The 14,467-nt window shown below is 47.9% G+C and overlaps 1 protein-coding gene across 2 annotated transcripts in view; it reads right to left on the minus strand.

The window, feature by feature from the left end:
• Positions 1-14,467, minus strand: part of ECE2 (endothelin converting enzyme 2) — a 139,952-nt gene that overhangs the window by 48,312 nt on the left and 77,173 nt on the right. For both annotated transcript variants that reach the window (XM_077487732.1, XM_077487731.1), the window contains exons 3-5: positions 10,649-10,793; positions 3,621-3,836; positions 705-829 (exon numbers count right to left, since the gene is read on the minus strand). In XM_077487732.1, the coding sequence (XP_077343858.1) occupies positions 705-829; positions 3,621-3,836; positions 10,649-10,793 (486 nt within the window). The remainder of the gene's footprint in view (positions 1-704; positions 830-3,620; positions 3,837-10,648; positions 10,794-14,467) is intronic.

Genomic DNA, 14,467 nt, shown 5'->3' on the forward strand with positions numbered 1-14,467 from the left:
CAGGTATGGAAAAGCAAGAGTTAGGTGAAGTGCAGGCATAGAGTCCATGCTAGGTGCATGCCCCCACACCGCTACTGGGATTGAGATAGTGGTAATATGCTGGATGGGTGGAAGTGGACAAGTCTCAACATGTCTCTCCTAAATGCAAGTTAGAGTGAATGTGTACATTGTCACCGGGACCCAAGAGTTAGCTGGATAACAGTTATGGTGCAAGTGTATTTGATGTATGTTCATCTCTGAGTGTAGAGGCCCCACAGTAGCAGCATCAGCCTTGTCCCAGGACATTGATGAAAACGGCACAGAAGAAGAGGAACCCCATGTGTAATAGAGTGATCTTGTTGCATGTGCCTAGCGTAGCCCAGAAGAACCCACCCCAGGGTACACCTCTTATGTCATCTTCTAGATTGTAAGATCTAACGAGCAGGGCCCTCTGATCCCTCCTGTATTGATTTATATTGTTAGTGTACTGTCTGCCCTCATGTTGTAAAGCTCTGCACAAACTGTTGGCGCTATATAAATCCCGTATAATAATAATAATGTCACCCTTGCTTGGTGTCCAACAAAGAGGGAAACATGGAAGAAGACGTGACAACCACCCCAGCACCCTACCCTTAAATGGTACAATTATTTAAAATTTTTGCAAATTAAATATCACTCAGTTAAGATTTTGATCTATTTTAACAAGAGATTGTTAGTATTTTCACCTTCTTTATCAGGTCAGTGAGGGGTTTTTCTTTCAGCTCCTCAATTTTCTGTTCTTTGAGGCAAGACAGGTAAAACCGCTGTGTCTTCATCTCTGCCTCACTGCTAGAGTTAAATGTAGAATTCTCTGCAACATATAACATTGTATGTCAGTTACAGTTAAAATTATAAAATAAACATTTGTATACCTATGGCAGACCCCACCAACCTGCAGGTACCCAACCAAACAACACACAGTTTACTTTAAGGCCGCGTACACACGGGCGGACTGTTCGCCCAACCTTGTCCGCTGAACAGTGTTTGGGCGGACAGTCCGCTCGTGTGTGGGCTTTCAGCGGACAGTTTCAGCGGACAGTTGGACGGACAAAGTCTTTCGGAAATTCCGAAAAACTGTCCGCTGAAACTGTGTTTGAGCGAACAGTCCGCCCGTGTGTGGGCTTGTCCGCTGTACTTTCGAAATGAGCGGACTGTTCCCGCTCGGAAAGTCCGCCCATTTCGAGCGCGTGTACAGGTAGGCGGGGCCCGCGAAGGAGACGTTGCGGGCTCCGCCGCCTGGAATGGGCTTAAAGGGGAACCCCAACGCCGAAAAAAATCGGCGTGGGGGTTCCCCCCAAGTCCACACCAGACCCTTGTCCGAGCACGCTACCCGGCCGGCCAGGAAAGGGGGGCGAGCGAGCGCGCCCCCCCTCCTGAGCCGTACCAGGCCGCGTGCCCTCAACATGGGGGGTGCCTTGGGGAAGGGGGAGCCGCGCGGCCCCCCCACCCCAAAGCACCTTGTCCCCATGTTGATGAGGACAAGGGCCTCTTCCCGACAACCCTGGCCGTTGGTTGTCGGGGTCTGCGGGCGGGGGGCTTATCGGAATCCGGGAGCCCCCTTTAAGAAGGGGGCCCCCGGATACCGGCCCCCCACCCTATGTGAATGAGTATGGGGTACAATGTACCCCTACCCATTCACCTGTGAAATAAAGTACAAAAAAAAACACAACACATGGAAAAAGTATTTTATTGCACAGCTCCGGGGGTCTTCCGTCTTCGGGGGTCTTCTCGCCGGACTCCTCCGCTATGTGTGTGTAGCTCTTTTACTAGCGGAGGAGTCCGGCTTTCTTCCTCCCCGCCGCCGGCCTCTTCTCCCGACTTCGGGGGTCTTGTCCCCCTCTTCGGTTCTTCTGCCGGGCCACCGCGCCTGGTCCGGTGGCCCGGTCTTCTGTCGCCGTCTTCCGTTCTTCTGTCGCCGCCTTCGGTTCTTCTGCCGGGCCACCGCGCCTTCTTGTAGCTCTTTTACAGGCGGTGGCCCGGTCTTCTGTCGCCGCTGTCATCGCCGTCGCCGCCGCCGCCGCCTTCCGTTCTTGTTCTTCTTCTTGTTCTTCTTCTTCTTCTCCTGGAGATGTTGACTCGACGATCTCTCCGGCCGGAATGCCAGGGACACGCTCCGCTGCCACTTATATAGTGACAATGGGGCGGTGTCACATGGTATATGTCACATGGGTTGGTCACATGGGTTGATGTCACATGGGGACTATGACATCGTAAGGGGGCGGGGTCACCATGTGACCAACCCATGTGACATATACCATGTGACACCGCCCCATTGTCACTATATAAGTGACCGCACAGCGCGGCTCTGGCATTCCGGCCGGAGAGATCGTCGAGTCAACATCTCCAGGAGAAGAAGAAGAACAAGAAGAAGAACAAGAACGGAAGGCGGCGGCGGCGACGACGACAGCGGCGACAGAAGACCGGGCCACCGCCTGTAAAAGAGCTACAAGAAGGCGCGGTGGCCCGGCAGAAGAACCGAAGGCGGCGACAGAAGAACGGAAGACGGCGACAGAAGACCGGGCCACCGGACCAGGCGCGGTGGCCCGGCAGAAGAACCGAAGAGGGGGACAAGACCCCCGAAGTCGGGAGAAGAGGCCGGCGGCGGGGAGGAAGAAAGCCGGACTCCTCCGCTAGTAAAAGAGCTACACACACATAGCGGAGGAGTCCGGCGAGAAGACCCCCGAAGACGGAAGACCCCCGGAGCTGTGCAATAAAATACTTTTTCCATGTGTTGTGTTTTTTTTTGTACTTTATTTCACAGGTGAATGGGTAGGGGTACATTGTACCCCATACTCATTCACATAGGGTGGGGGGCCGGTATCCGGGGGCCCCCTTCTTAAAGGGGGCTCCCGGATTCCGATAAGCCCCCCGCCCGCAGACCCCGACAACCAACGGCCAGGGTTGTCGGGAAGAGGCCCTTGTCCTCATCAACATGGGGACAAGGTGCTTTGGGGTGGGGGGGCCGCGCGGCCCCCCCTTCCCCAAGGCACCCCCCATGTTGAGGGCACGCGGCCTGGTACGGCTCAGGAGGGGGGGCGCGCTCGCTCGCCCCCCTTTCCTGGCCGGCCGGGTAGCGTGCTCGGACAAGGGTCTGGTGTGGACTTGGGGGGAACCCCACGCCGATTTTTTTCGGCGTTGGGGTTCCCCTTTAAGCCCATTCCAGGCGGCGGAGCCCGCGACGTCTCCTTCGCGGGCCCCGCCTACCTGTACACGCGCTCGAAATGGGCGGATTTGCCTCCTCCTTACGTGGGCGAGTCCGTTCATTTCAAAAGTTGAGCGAACTGTTTGCCCAACCTTGTTCGTCAAACAGTCCGCTCGTGTGTGGGCAAGTCCGCTCATGCAAATTTTGAGCGGACTGTTTGATGAAACTGTTTGCCGAACAAGGTTGGGCGAACAGTCCGCCCGTGTGTACGCGGCCTAAGACCAGGCCATTTCAACTGCTGATACCTAGAATCATGGAATGAATACTCAACAGATTGTGCAAATATACATTTCTAGACATTTAATGTTGCCTAACTTATTTTACTTGATTGCTATTATTTTATTATCTTTCAGATCCCTGCCCTTCACTTATCCTTTCTTTCAACCATTATCTTTCTTACCAAGTATATGTTTTAACACCGCTTGGTTTTGATCCCAGATGCTGTTGAAGGTGTTCCATCTTGACCGGCCATCAGGTAAAGGGTTCCTCTTCATCCATCCTCCACAAGCATACTGGTAGAAGTCCTGACATGGTTCTATGTCTCTGTCCAGGGAATCGAGTATACGGCCAGCTACAGAAACACAGGCCTCTGAGAGACACAAGGAGCGAGTCTTGTCTAGGTGTAAGAAGATACAATACAAAGGGATCAGACCTCCTGCACCTAAAGCCTCCCTATTTGCCAATTACAATGCCTATTACATGAATGCCTCTTGCACACAGACGTAATATATATTTCTGATATTTATTCATAAGATCTTGCTTGTGGCTCTGAATGCTGCATTAGAATTCTTTATGCACCTGTCTGCATTGCTCCATAAATAACAATGCACCTGTGTTCAGATCCGTAAAAAAAAAAAATATATCTATATACATGTCTACAAATGTGTTTTTTGCCCATGTGCAAGATGCCTCGTATACAGTATGTAGTGGCCATAACCCATGGTAGGGCGGCCTTAACTTTTGGGCTTACCGTTTACCTCCGCTTGGCTTGTTCTTCCACGTCTAGGGGTTTCCAGGGTTAGTACCCAACAACTTTGACACCATAAAAGTCCTTTAGAAAGGTTTTTATTTGCAGGGGTAACATCCAACAAACACAGTCTCGTATGGGAACAGAGGGTAAGGGTGAAGAAACTCAGGCACCTTGAACTGCTAATCATCAGAAAGTCTCTAATACCATCCAGAGAGAGAGTAGCCATTCGCAGCTGGGCGCTTCAAGGCTGAACAAATCTCTAACCAGAGATTATGGCAGTCTGCACTTTGATCCAGAACTTGTGAAATCTCTGACCTTGAATAATTGGTAACAGAAAGTGAACAGGAACCTTTTCCTCGGTACCTGGAACGTTCTCTGTCTTCTTGGCACTACTGGAAAAGCGTGGATTCATTAGTGTCCTTCACAACCCAGCAACCAGACACTTCTTGGGATGCCAGTTTGTTGGCCCTCCTCTGAAGAGTCCTCCCCCGGTCGCTTACACGAGCTGTGATGCCCCTCCAAGCTGAGAGCACACCCGGACGCCTTGAATTCTCCCTCAGTTACTGTGCCTCAGACCAGCCGGTTCCGAGACTCTGGAACAGACGAATCCTTACCCCAGACCAGGCGAGTCTACTGGGGTTAGTCACCCGAACCATGTTGCGGAGCAACACGCTCCCTTGACCGGGACCCCTCGTGGGGCTACCCTGGTCCAGAATCAGGAACAGGCCGCTATGGCCTCACTAACGAACAACCCGGAACACGTGACTTCTACATCTTAAGTACCCTTCCCCAGACTCCTCAGCGGGGCCAGGCGCACCCAGTGATTGACTCCGGGGAACACTGATATCCAAAGCGTCCAACCAGGCCTGGTTCTGAGCCTGTCATGTGCACTTAACTGTACACATGACCAGGCAGAACTGATGTCAAAGTTAAACCTACATAATTAACCCTCAGAACCCTTTACTGTTCTGAGGCAAAAACTAAATTTGTACATGACAGACACCTTGTCCAAAGTGTCATCGCTACAAGTATATGTAAAGTCATATCAAAAAGCAAGCAATTACATTGAAACACTATTGCTATCTCTCATATAATAATTCATTCTTCTTCTTCAAAAAAAAAAAAAAAGCAGCTGTATACCATTTTTTCCCTTTTTCAGCAGTCACAGTGCGTGGACTCTTAGCCCATCTTTCTTCAGAGAGCAGAGCCGTGGCTACATTCAGCAGCATGCTTCCTCTCTGCTGCTCATTAGTAACATGTATCTACAGCAGGTGTAGGCAACCTTTTGAGCACAGTGTGGAGAGAAATGTTTTCAAAGAAATTGAGCGTGCCGATTTTATAACAAAAAGTCAACTTCACATTCTCAATCACGAAAAGGATTTTTTATAAAGTAAATGCTGTAAACTACTTTTGTAGTGAGAGATTAACATCCTGCACTCTCACGCCTCAGACCAGCCCCAATTCCTGCAACTTCAAACCTCAGGTGAGCCCCAATTCCTGCACCTTCACCCCTCAGATCATTGTCCCCCCTGCTCATCTGTCCCACCACTGTAACCCCCTGCACATCTGCCACAACACTGTACTACCCTACAAATCTGCCCCACCACTGTAACCCCCTGCTCATCTGCCCTACCACTGTAACCCCCTGCACATCTGCCCCACCACTGTAACCCCCTGCACATCTGTCACACCACTGTACTGCCCTGCACATCAGCCCCACCACTGTACTACCCTTTGAATCTGCCCCACCACTGTAAACCCTGCTCATCTGCTCTACCACTGTAACCCCCTGCACATCTGCCCCACCACTGTAACCCCCTGCACATCTGCCCCACCACCTTACTACACTGCACATCAGCCCCACCACTGTAACCCCCTGCACTTCTGCCCCACCACTGTAACCTCCTGCACATCTGCCACACCATTGTACTATCCTGCACATCTACCCCACCACTGTACTACCCTGCTCATCTGCACCACCACTGTAACCCCCTGCTCATCTGTCCCACCAATGTACCTCCTTTTTCCTCTGCCCCAACGCTGAACCCAACCCCGCTCATCTTTCCCACCACTGTAACCCCCTGTACATCTTCCCCAACCATTGTACCTCCCTGCTCATCTGCCCCACCAATGTACTCCCTTTCTCATCTACCCCGCCAATGTAACCCTTTTCTCATCTGCCCCACCACTGTAACTCCCTGCACATCTGCCCCACCATTATAACCCCCTGCACATCTGCCCCACCACTGCCCCCCCTGCTCTTCTGTTCTACCACTGTCTCACCCTGCTCTTCTTCTGTCCCACCACTGTACCACCCTGCTCTTCTGTCCCACCACTGTTCCACCCTGCCCCTCTGTTCCACCACTGTAACCCCCTGCTCATCCGCTCGCCCAATGTTCCCCCTTTCTCATCTGCCCCACCACTGTACCTCCCTGCACATGTGCTCCACCGCTGTACCTCATGCTTATTTGTCTCACTGCTGAACCATCTTCTCATCTGTCCTAACACTGAACTTATCTGCTCATCTGCCCAACCACTGTAACCCTCTTTCTCATCTGCCCCACCACTGTACCTCCTGCACATCTGTCCCACCACTGTACCTCCTGTTCTTCTGTCCCACCACCGTACCCCCCTACTCATGTGTTCCACTGATGTACCCCTTTCTCCTCTGCACATTTGTCACACCTCTGTACCCCCCTGCTCCTCTGCCCCACCTCTGTAACCCCCTGCTCATCTGTCCCACCGCTGTAACCCCCTGCTCCTCTGCCTCGCTGCTGTAACCCCCTGCTCATCTGTCCCACCAAGGTACCTCCTTTCTCCTCTGCCCCAACGCTGAACCCAATCCCGCTCATCTTTCCCACCACTGTAACCCCCTTCTCATCTGGCCCAACACTGAACCCCCCACTCATCTGTCCCACCACTGTACCCCCTGCACATCTGCCCCACCACTGTACCCCCCTGCTCTTCTGTCCTACCACTGTAAATCCCTGCTCATCTACCCCACCAATGTTGCCCCTTTCTCATCTGTCCCACCACTGTACCTCCCTGCACATCTGCTCCACCACTGTACCCCCATGCTCTTCTGTCTCACCGCTGAACCATCTTCTCATCTGTCCTAACACTGAACTTAAATTCTCATCTGCCCCACCACTGTAGCCCCCTTTCTCCTCTGCACTCCTCTGCTACACCTCTGTACCCCCCTGCTCCTCTGCCTCACCGCTGTGTCCCCCTGCTCATCTGTCCCACCAATGTACCTCCTTTCTCCTCTGCCCCATCACTGTACCCCCTGATCTTCTGTCCCACCACTGAACCCCCTACTTATCCCTCCCACCACTGTACCTCCTGCACATCTGCCCCACTACTGTACCCCTTTGCTCTTCTGTCCCACCACTGTACCCCCTTGCTCTTCTGTCCCACCACTGTAACACACTTTCTCATCTGCCCCACCAATGTACCTCCTGCACATCTTTCTCACCTCTGTAACCCCCTGCTCTTCTGCCTCACCTCTGTTCCCCCTGTCCTCCTGCCCCACCACTGAAACCCCCTACTCATTTGTCCCACCAATACACCTCCTTTCACATCTGACCCACTGCTCTACCCCCTGCTTTTCTGTCCCACCACTGGACCCCCTTCTTATCTGCCCCAACACTAAACCCCCCTGCTCATCTGGCCCAACACTGAACCCCCTGCTCATCTGGCCCAACACTGAACCCCCATTTTCACCTGCTGATCTGGCCCAACGCTAAACCCCCCCTGCTCATCTGACCCAACACTGACCCCCCTGCTCTTCTGCCTCACCTCTGTTCCCCCTGTCCTCCTGCCCCACCACTGAAACCCCCTACTCATTTGTCCCACCAATACACCCCCCTGCTCATATGGCCCAACACTGACCCCCCTGCTCATTTAGCCCAACACTGACCCCCCCTTCTCATCTGGCCCAACACTGAACCCCCTGCTCATCTGGCACAACACTGTACCCCCCTGCTCTTCTGTCCAACTGCTGAACCCCCTTCTCATCTCCTCCACCACTGTACCTCCCAGCATATCTGCCCCACCGCTGTACCCTCCTGCTCATCTGCTCCACCGCTGTACCCTCTTCTCATCTATGATATGCGTAATATGCAGAGTGGTGAAAGGAAGCAGAGATCAGACACATTTACCTGTCCTGGCACACTCATCCTGCTGATCCGACTCTCGCATCCAGCCCATGTGCTTGTATATGATGTATGTGATGTATGTGATGTCACACACAAGCATCTGGAATGGATGCGCAATGATGAACTCAGGTTAGGGGCATTTTCTGAAAGCCTTGGGCCTGTGTGCAGTATCATAGGTTAGGCCCCTGCAGCCGAGAAAAAGTGCGGTGCTCTGCACCACAGGAAAAGTTGGGTGTGATTTTCATTGCTCTGAATACTGGCTGTGGCTTAAAGGAACATAGAGTGCCGGGGTTAAGTAGTAAGTGACGCAAAGGTTTAGGAATTTCAACAAAGGTCCCAGAAGCTCAACAGTAATTCCACAAACTGTCACCTAATTGTGGTTTTCTCAATCATAGTGAAATCCCTTATTTCTGAAATTGGCAGTAGCAACCAAGCGAGTCATCTTCCTCCAGATGGTGGGCGGGGCTAGCAGCACTGTGATTGGCTTTAGCAGTGGCCAATGACAGTCCTCCTCCTGGAAACAGGGGCCACCCTCCTAGCAGAACTGCACCCAATCTCTGTCCCATCACAAAAGCTGACGATCGCAGCTACAGCAAATCTAGAGAACCAAGCAATGTTTCCCATCTTTAGAATGTGTGGGGGCAGAGTGCCCCCCCCCCCCCCAGTGCAGGTGCATGTGGGGAATTCTTAAATTGGAATGCATTAGTGTTTCACTGACACTTCCCTGCGCTGCACTGCTGATGGGGAGTGAGGCGAGTGTCGGCAAAAGAGGCTTTGTGTGCCACTTGCAGCACCAGTGCGGGGGGTTGCCTACTTCTGATATACAGTATGGTGTTGCCAGCAAGGCTCCTGCTTGGAGCTGCTCACAATCAAGCCAAGTATGATAAGGTGGGAGGGGTGGGCGCGTCAGCCAGGCTGACTACAGGAGTAGGGGCACACTGTACATCTGTACAGCATTCTGTAGCTCCGATTACACACTGATACAAACTGACCACACCAGCACAGATCTGCTTCCATTCTTAGTGTGGTCAGAATGCTGCAGGAACGTAAAGGGACTGTCAGGATTACCAGGTATTTACTGCTTAAAATTGATTCTACTGAAAAGGGAACATGTTGATGTTTACAATTGAAAAAGGAATGCAGTAGGCCCCTTTCACGTGGGCTTTCCGATCAGGTCCGCCTGTCAATTTTTCAGGTGGAGCTGATCGGAAGCTCCATGCACTTCTATGGAGCGGCGGATGTCAGTGGTGACATGTCCGCTGACATCCGCCTGTAGCTGATCTGATCTGATCCTGTTTATGAAATCCAGACAGTGGAAACCCTATTTTCCATCTGTCTGGAGAATCGGATCAGATAGGATCGGATGAAAACATACGGCCTGATCTCCATAGAGGACAGCGGGGCTTTGACAGATCCATCTCCGCACAGTGAGCAGAGACGGACCTGTCACCCGCCTGCTTAGCGGGGATCAGTGCTGAGCAAAGCGGAGTCCGTACACGGACAAGCCCATGTGAAAGGCCTAATAAAATATCACTATAAAGGTTTACATATACTGTAAATCGTGACTCAAGCTAAAACATTTTTTTTACTCTGGAGTTGGAGTAAGGAGGGGTTAAAAACTCTGTTGGGTTTTAAATGGTTTACTTTCAGTGTAAAGACTCTCCAGTGAGGACACAAAAAAACAGAAACCTGAAAGATAGTCTAACCTTTCTTACAAAAACATTACTGCAATGTCACCATTAGGATAACTTCCTCTACTACCTGTTCTGACTTACACCTCTTAAATAGGTGGGAAAGTAGGGGAAATTTACCAATGAGTAACACAGAAAGTACCTGATGGAGATTGTAACCCTTCTCCACCCTTTCCAAAATGTGAAACATTTGGACAACTCTTGGTGTGACTGAGTGAAGTTTAGCGTTTTACAGTAATAGGACTGAAATACAACCGTACCTGCCTGTAACATTTGGTTATTTTTTAAATTAATTGAATTTGTGATACATTTGATTTAAGCAATTGTGATACAGTTCTGGAGGATGCTCTGCGACTAATGAGAATAAGCATATTTTTGTAATCTGTCACTTTAAGAACTGGCAACATAATCCGCCAACCACAGTTAAAATTTAAAATGACTGAATATACCCTCCTCTTTTCATGGTGCAGGTGCACAGTAATAACATTTGCATAGACGTACTTAGGTAAATTGGTCAATTTACTAAAAATTTGTACTTTACTTTCACTGTCTTTGAGCTTTTAGAATTGATAAAAGGACAACATTCAGGAATGGTATGAATCTGAAGCACCTGAGACTTGCTGAACTCCTAAAGCAATAAGGCATCCAAGGAGCAGCAATCCTAGAACAGCACTAAGGGCTCCTAGAAAAACTTCTGGCTGAGATCTACCACCAAGTGAGCCAAAGATATGTCCTCTTCCTTTCCGAAATCCAACCTATACAAAATAAACACATATTTTGAGAAAAGAAGGGTAAAGAAACATAGCAGCTATAACTGAACATGGAATGCTAATAGGTTTATTTAATGAGACAAAGTAACACAGAGCAACCTTCATTGTTGTGACTATACTTGATGAATATTTATACCTGATTGACTGTTGTGCTCTTTAGGTGGCCCTAATAATCTATAGGGTTGATGTATGAAAAGTTTGCTACAGGAAAAATTCCTAAACTGCCAAAATGAAACATTGATTTTTTTTTGAGGAGGTGTCAGCAACAATCTGGCCACAGGAGTACAGGTATAAATTGTGAAAAAAAACAATCAGCACCAAAATAAATTACTTCCTCCTATAACAGGGTAAATGTGTGAAATTACCAATATATGTGACTGCAAAGGTGCTAAACACTTACAAAATTCATAATAAACATTTCATGATCAAAAAAAAATTGAAATAAAAAAATGAAAATGTCAAAAAAAAATTGGAAAAAAAACAGTTCATCTGTGTCAATGCTTGCTGCTCACCTCAAAGATGAAAGTAAAAGCATAGACAAATCTCTCCTCGTGTCCACCACAATGGATCAACTTTCACTCTCCAATGGTCATCCTACAGTCTCCAGACTGCTCCTCTGTGTGGGTAATCAGCGTTTGTATTGCCGTCAGACAAACCTTCCTTCACTTTCTCATAAGTGCTCAATCACGCTATTACTTCCATAGGTTATAGACATGAAACTACAAACACAAGTGCCATAGTGTACTCTGTTTGCATGTTTATTAAAAGCCCCCAAAACAAAGCCACTTACAAGATAAAAACTTTAAAACAGCATCATTCTACTGATGAAGACCAATGAGATGCCGACACGAGTTTAGAGGGGAGGAGCCAAATCTGTGAAGTCTCGTGAGTGTAGATTTGCGGTGAATGAAGTGATGATTTGAGACATGCTGTTTTAAAGTTTTTATCTTGTAAGTGGATTTGTTTGGGGGCTTTTAATACACATGCAAACAGAGTACACTATGGGACTTGTGTTTGTTGTTTCATGTCTAGAACCTACAGAAGTAATAGTGTGATTGAGCACTTATGAGAAAGTGAAGGAAGGTTTGTCTGACGGCAATACAAACGCTGATTACCCACACAGAGGAGCAGTCTGGAGACTGTAGGATTACTATTGGAGAGTGAATGTTGATCTATTGTGGTGGACACGAGGAGTCATATGTCTTTGCTTTTACATTAATCTTTGAGGTGAGCAGGCACTTTAGCTGGTGGAGGTGTGCACTGGATATTGGTGCTTTTGAGGACGATCACACATAGTGGTGATTGTTTTGGAATCATTGACACAGATGAACAGTTTTTTTCTAATTTTTTTACATTTTCATTCTTTAATTTAAAATATTTTTCTGATCATGAAATGTTTAATATAAATTTTGTATGCACATTATTTAATGAGACACAGCGCTGCACTATTTAGGAGTACAGGTATGCCCAGAGCATGCAGGGCATCCTGTGACTGAGTTAGAAAACAGAGACACAAACTGACAACGCTAGGACTGATCTTCTGTCCTTAACGTGACCAGATTGAAACAGAAAATAAGGCAAACTGTAGGGATCAGCAAGTTTTCCTCAGCTAAGGAACAAATAAAAATACAACAGCATACAGTTCAAATAGGTATTTTTAGGCATGGAAATATATACAAAATATATTTTGGTGTAACATTCACTTTAAGAATTTACATGTTGGGTATTTATTTACTTGTTGCAATATGATTTTCTTTTTTTTTTACAAAACAATTGTGTAATATATTGTGATTGTGTGCACTACTATTAACTTTAGTGTATTGTTTACTAAAAAAAATTATATAAAATCTTCAGATCTAAACCTTGCATTTTAACATGTTTCAATCATTACAGAAAGTCAGAGCTGTCTTGTATCTTCTGTACACTTACTGTTGAAGCACACCTGTAAGTGTCTCTTTGATAAGTATATTAGTACAACTAATACGTGAATCTGCCGACACCCTCAAAATCATGTGACACAGTGAAACTGACAATTGTAAATAATATGCAACTTTATTCAGAGGTATCTGCACACTGAAAGTACATGAAATGGTTTAATGCAAATACAGTAACAAGCTAAATAATTAAAATGGAATCTCAGTACTGACATTAGAACATCAACACATGGGATGTAGCAGTTCACTTCCCCATCTGACTAAGCTAACTATAATATAAATACTAAACTTGTCCATTGGTGAGCTCATGATGGGCCTGTGCTTGGCCCTGGTCACAATTGCACAGCAACAGATTTCTTTCCAAGACAACAAGGTAGAAACTAATGTATTGTCTCCTTAAGATAATACACACTGAAGAAGCAACAGATGTGCAGTCCCTTTACGATGATCTCCCTTGCAGACCGTTTACTAGGGATGGCCAAACGGTTCGCCCGGCGGTCGGTTTGCGGCGAATTTCGGCTGTTCGCGGTCTGCCCGATCGGCGGACTATTGCCGCTGTTCGCCCGGCGGACTTACGTGTTTACTGTGTAAAAGAACTTTGACCTATGATGACACAACCATCATGTGGTACAGGACAGCCAATTGGGACATTACAGCACATGGACACTTGGACATTCCCCCTAACTTATAAATAGACCCGATCCGGCGGCCATTTTACATTCTTTCGTATGTCACTATAGGGAGAGGTTGCTGTGTGGAGCAGGGAGTGGACTACAGTGACCCAAATCGCTAGCTATTAGGTCCACAAAAGTTCTTTTAAGGACTGGTATGGTATAGGTGTAGTTCAGGATATAGGTTTGAGGCACTGTTATTCAAGTCATTGTTGCAGCAGCCTGTCTTTTGTCAGTGCTGAGAGAGGGACAGGACGCTGTGTGCAGCAGGGACAGTCAGTTTAATCATTAGCTGTTACTATTAGATCCACAAAAGTCCTTTTTCAGGACTGGTATGGTAAAGTAGTACAGGATATAGTTTTGAGTGCTATTCAAGTTATTGTTGCAGCAGCCTGTGTTTTGTCAGTTTAAATAGGGACAGACAGGAAGCTGTGTGTGGCAGTGAGGGACAGTCAGTTTAATCAGTAGCTGTTACTATTAGGTCCACAAAGGGTTTTTTCAGGACTGGTATGGTAATAGGCTTGTACACGTATAATATTCTTTCTTCCAAATATAGAAAGAATATTATACTTGACTGTTGCCCTTCTGCTGCAGTAGTCCTTTGAGTATAGGGACTGAGATACAGTCTGCTAATCACAACCTACTAGTTGCACAAAGATCCTTCTAAGGACTGGTAAGGTATAGCGTACTAGAGTATATAGGGTTGAGTGAGGTACAGTCTGCTAATCCTTAAGGACTGGTATAGGTCCACAATATATAGGGTTGAGGTGCACTACTGCTGACTGCTGCCCTATTCTGCAGCAGTCCTTTATCAGTATAGGGACTGAGGTACAGTCTGCTAATCACAACCTACTAGTTCCACAAAGGTCCTTATAAGGACTGGTAAGGTATAGTGTACTACAGTATATAGGGTTGAGTGAGATACAGTCTGCTAATCCTTAAGGACTGGTATAGGTCCACAATATATAGGGTTGAGGTGCACTACTGCTGACTGCTGCCTAATTCTGCAGCAGTCCTTTATCAGTATAGGGACTGAGGTACAGTCTGCTAATCA

This window comes from Lithobates pipiens, unplaced genomic scaffold (assembly GCF_037356315.1).
Source record: "Lithobates pipiens isolate NorthernLeopardFrog02 unplaced genomic scaffold, aLitPip1_a1.2 Scaffold_18, whole genome shotgun sequence".
NCBI classification, from domain to species: domain Eukaryota; kingdom Metazoa; phylum Chordata; class Amphibia; order Anura; family Ranidae; genus Lithobates; species Lithobates pipiens.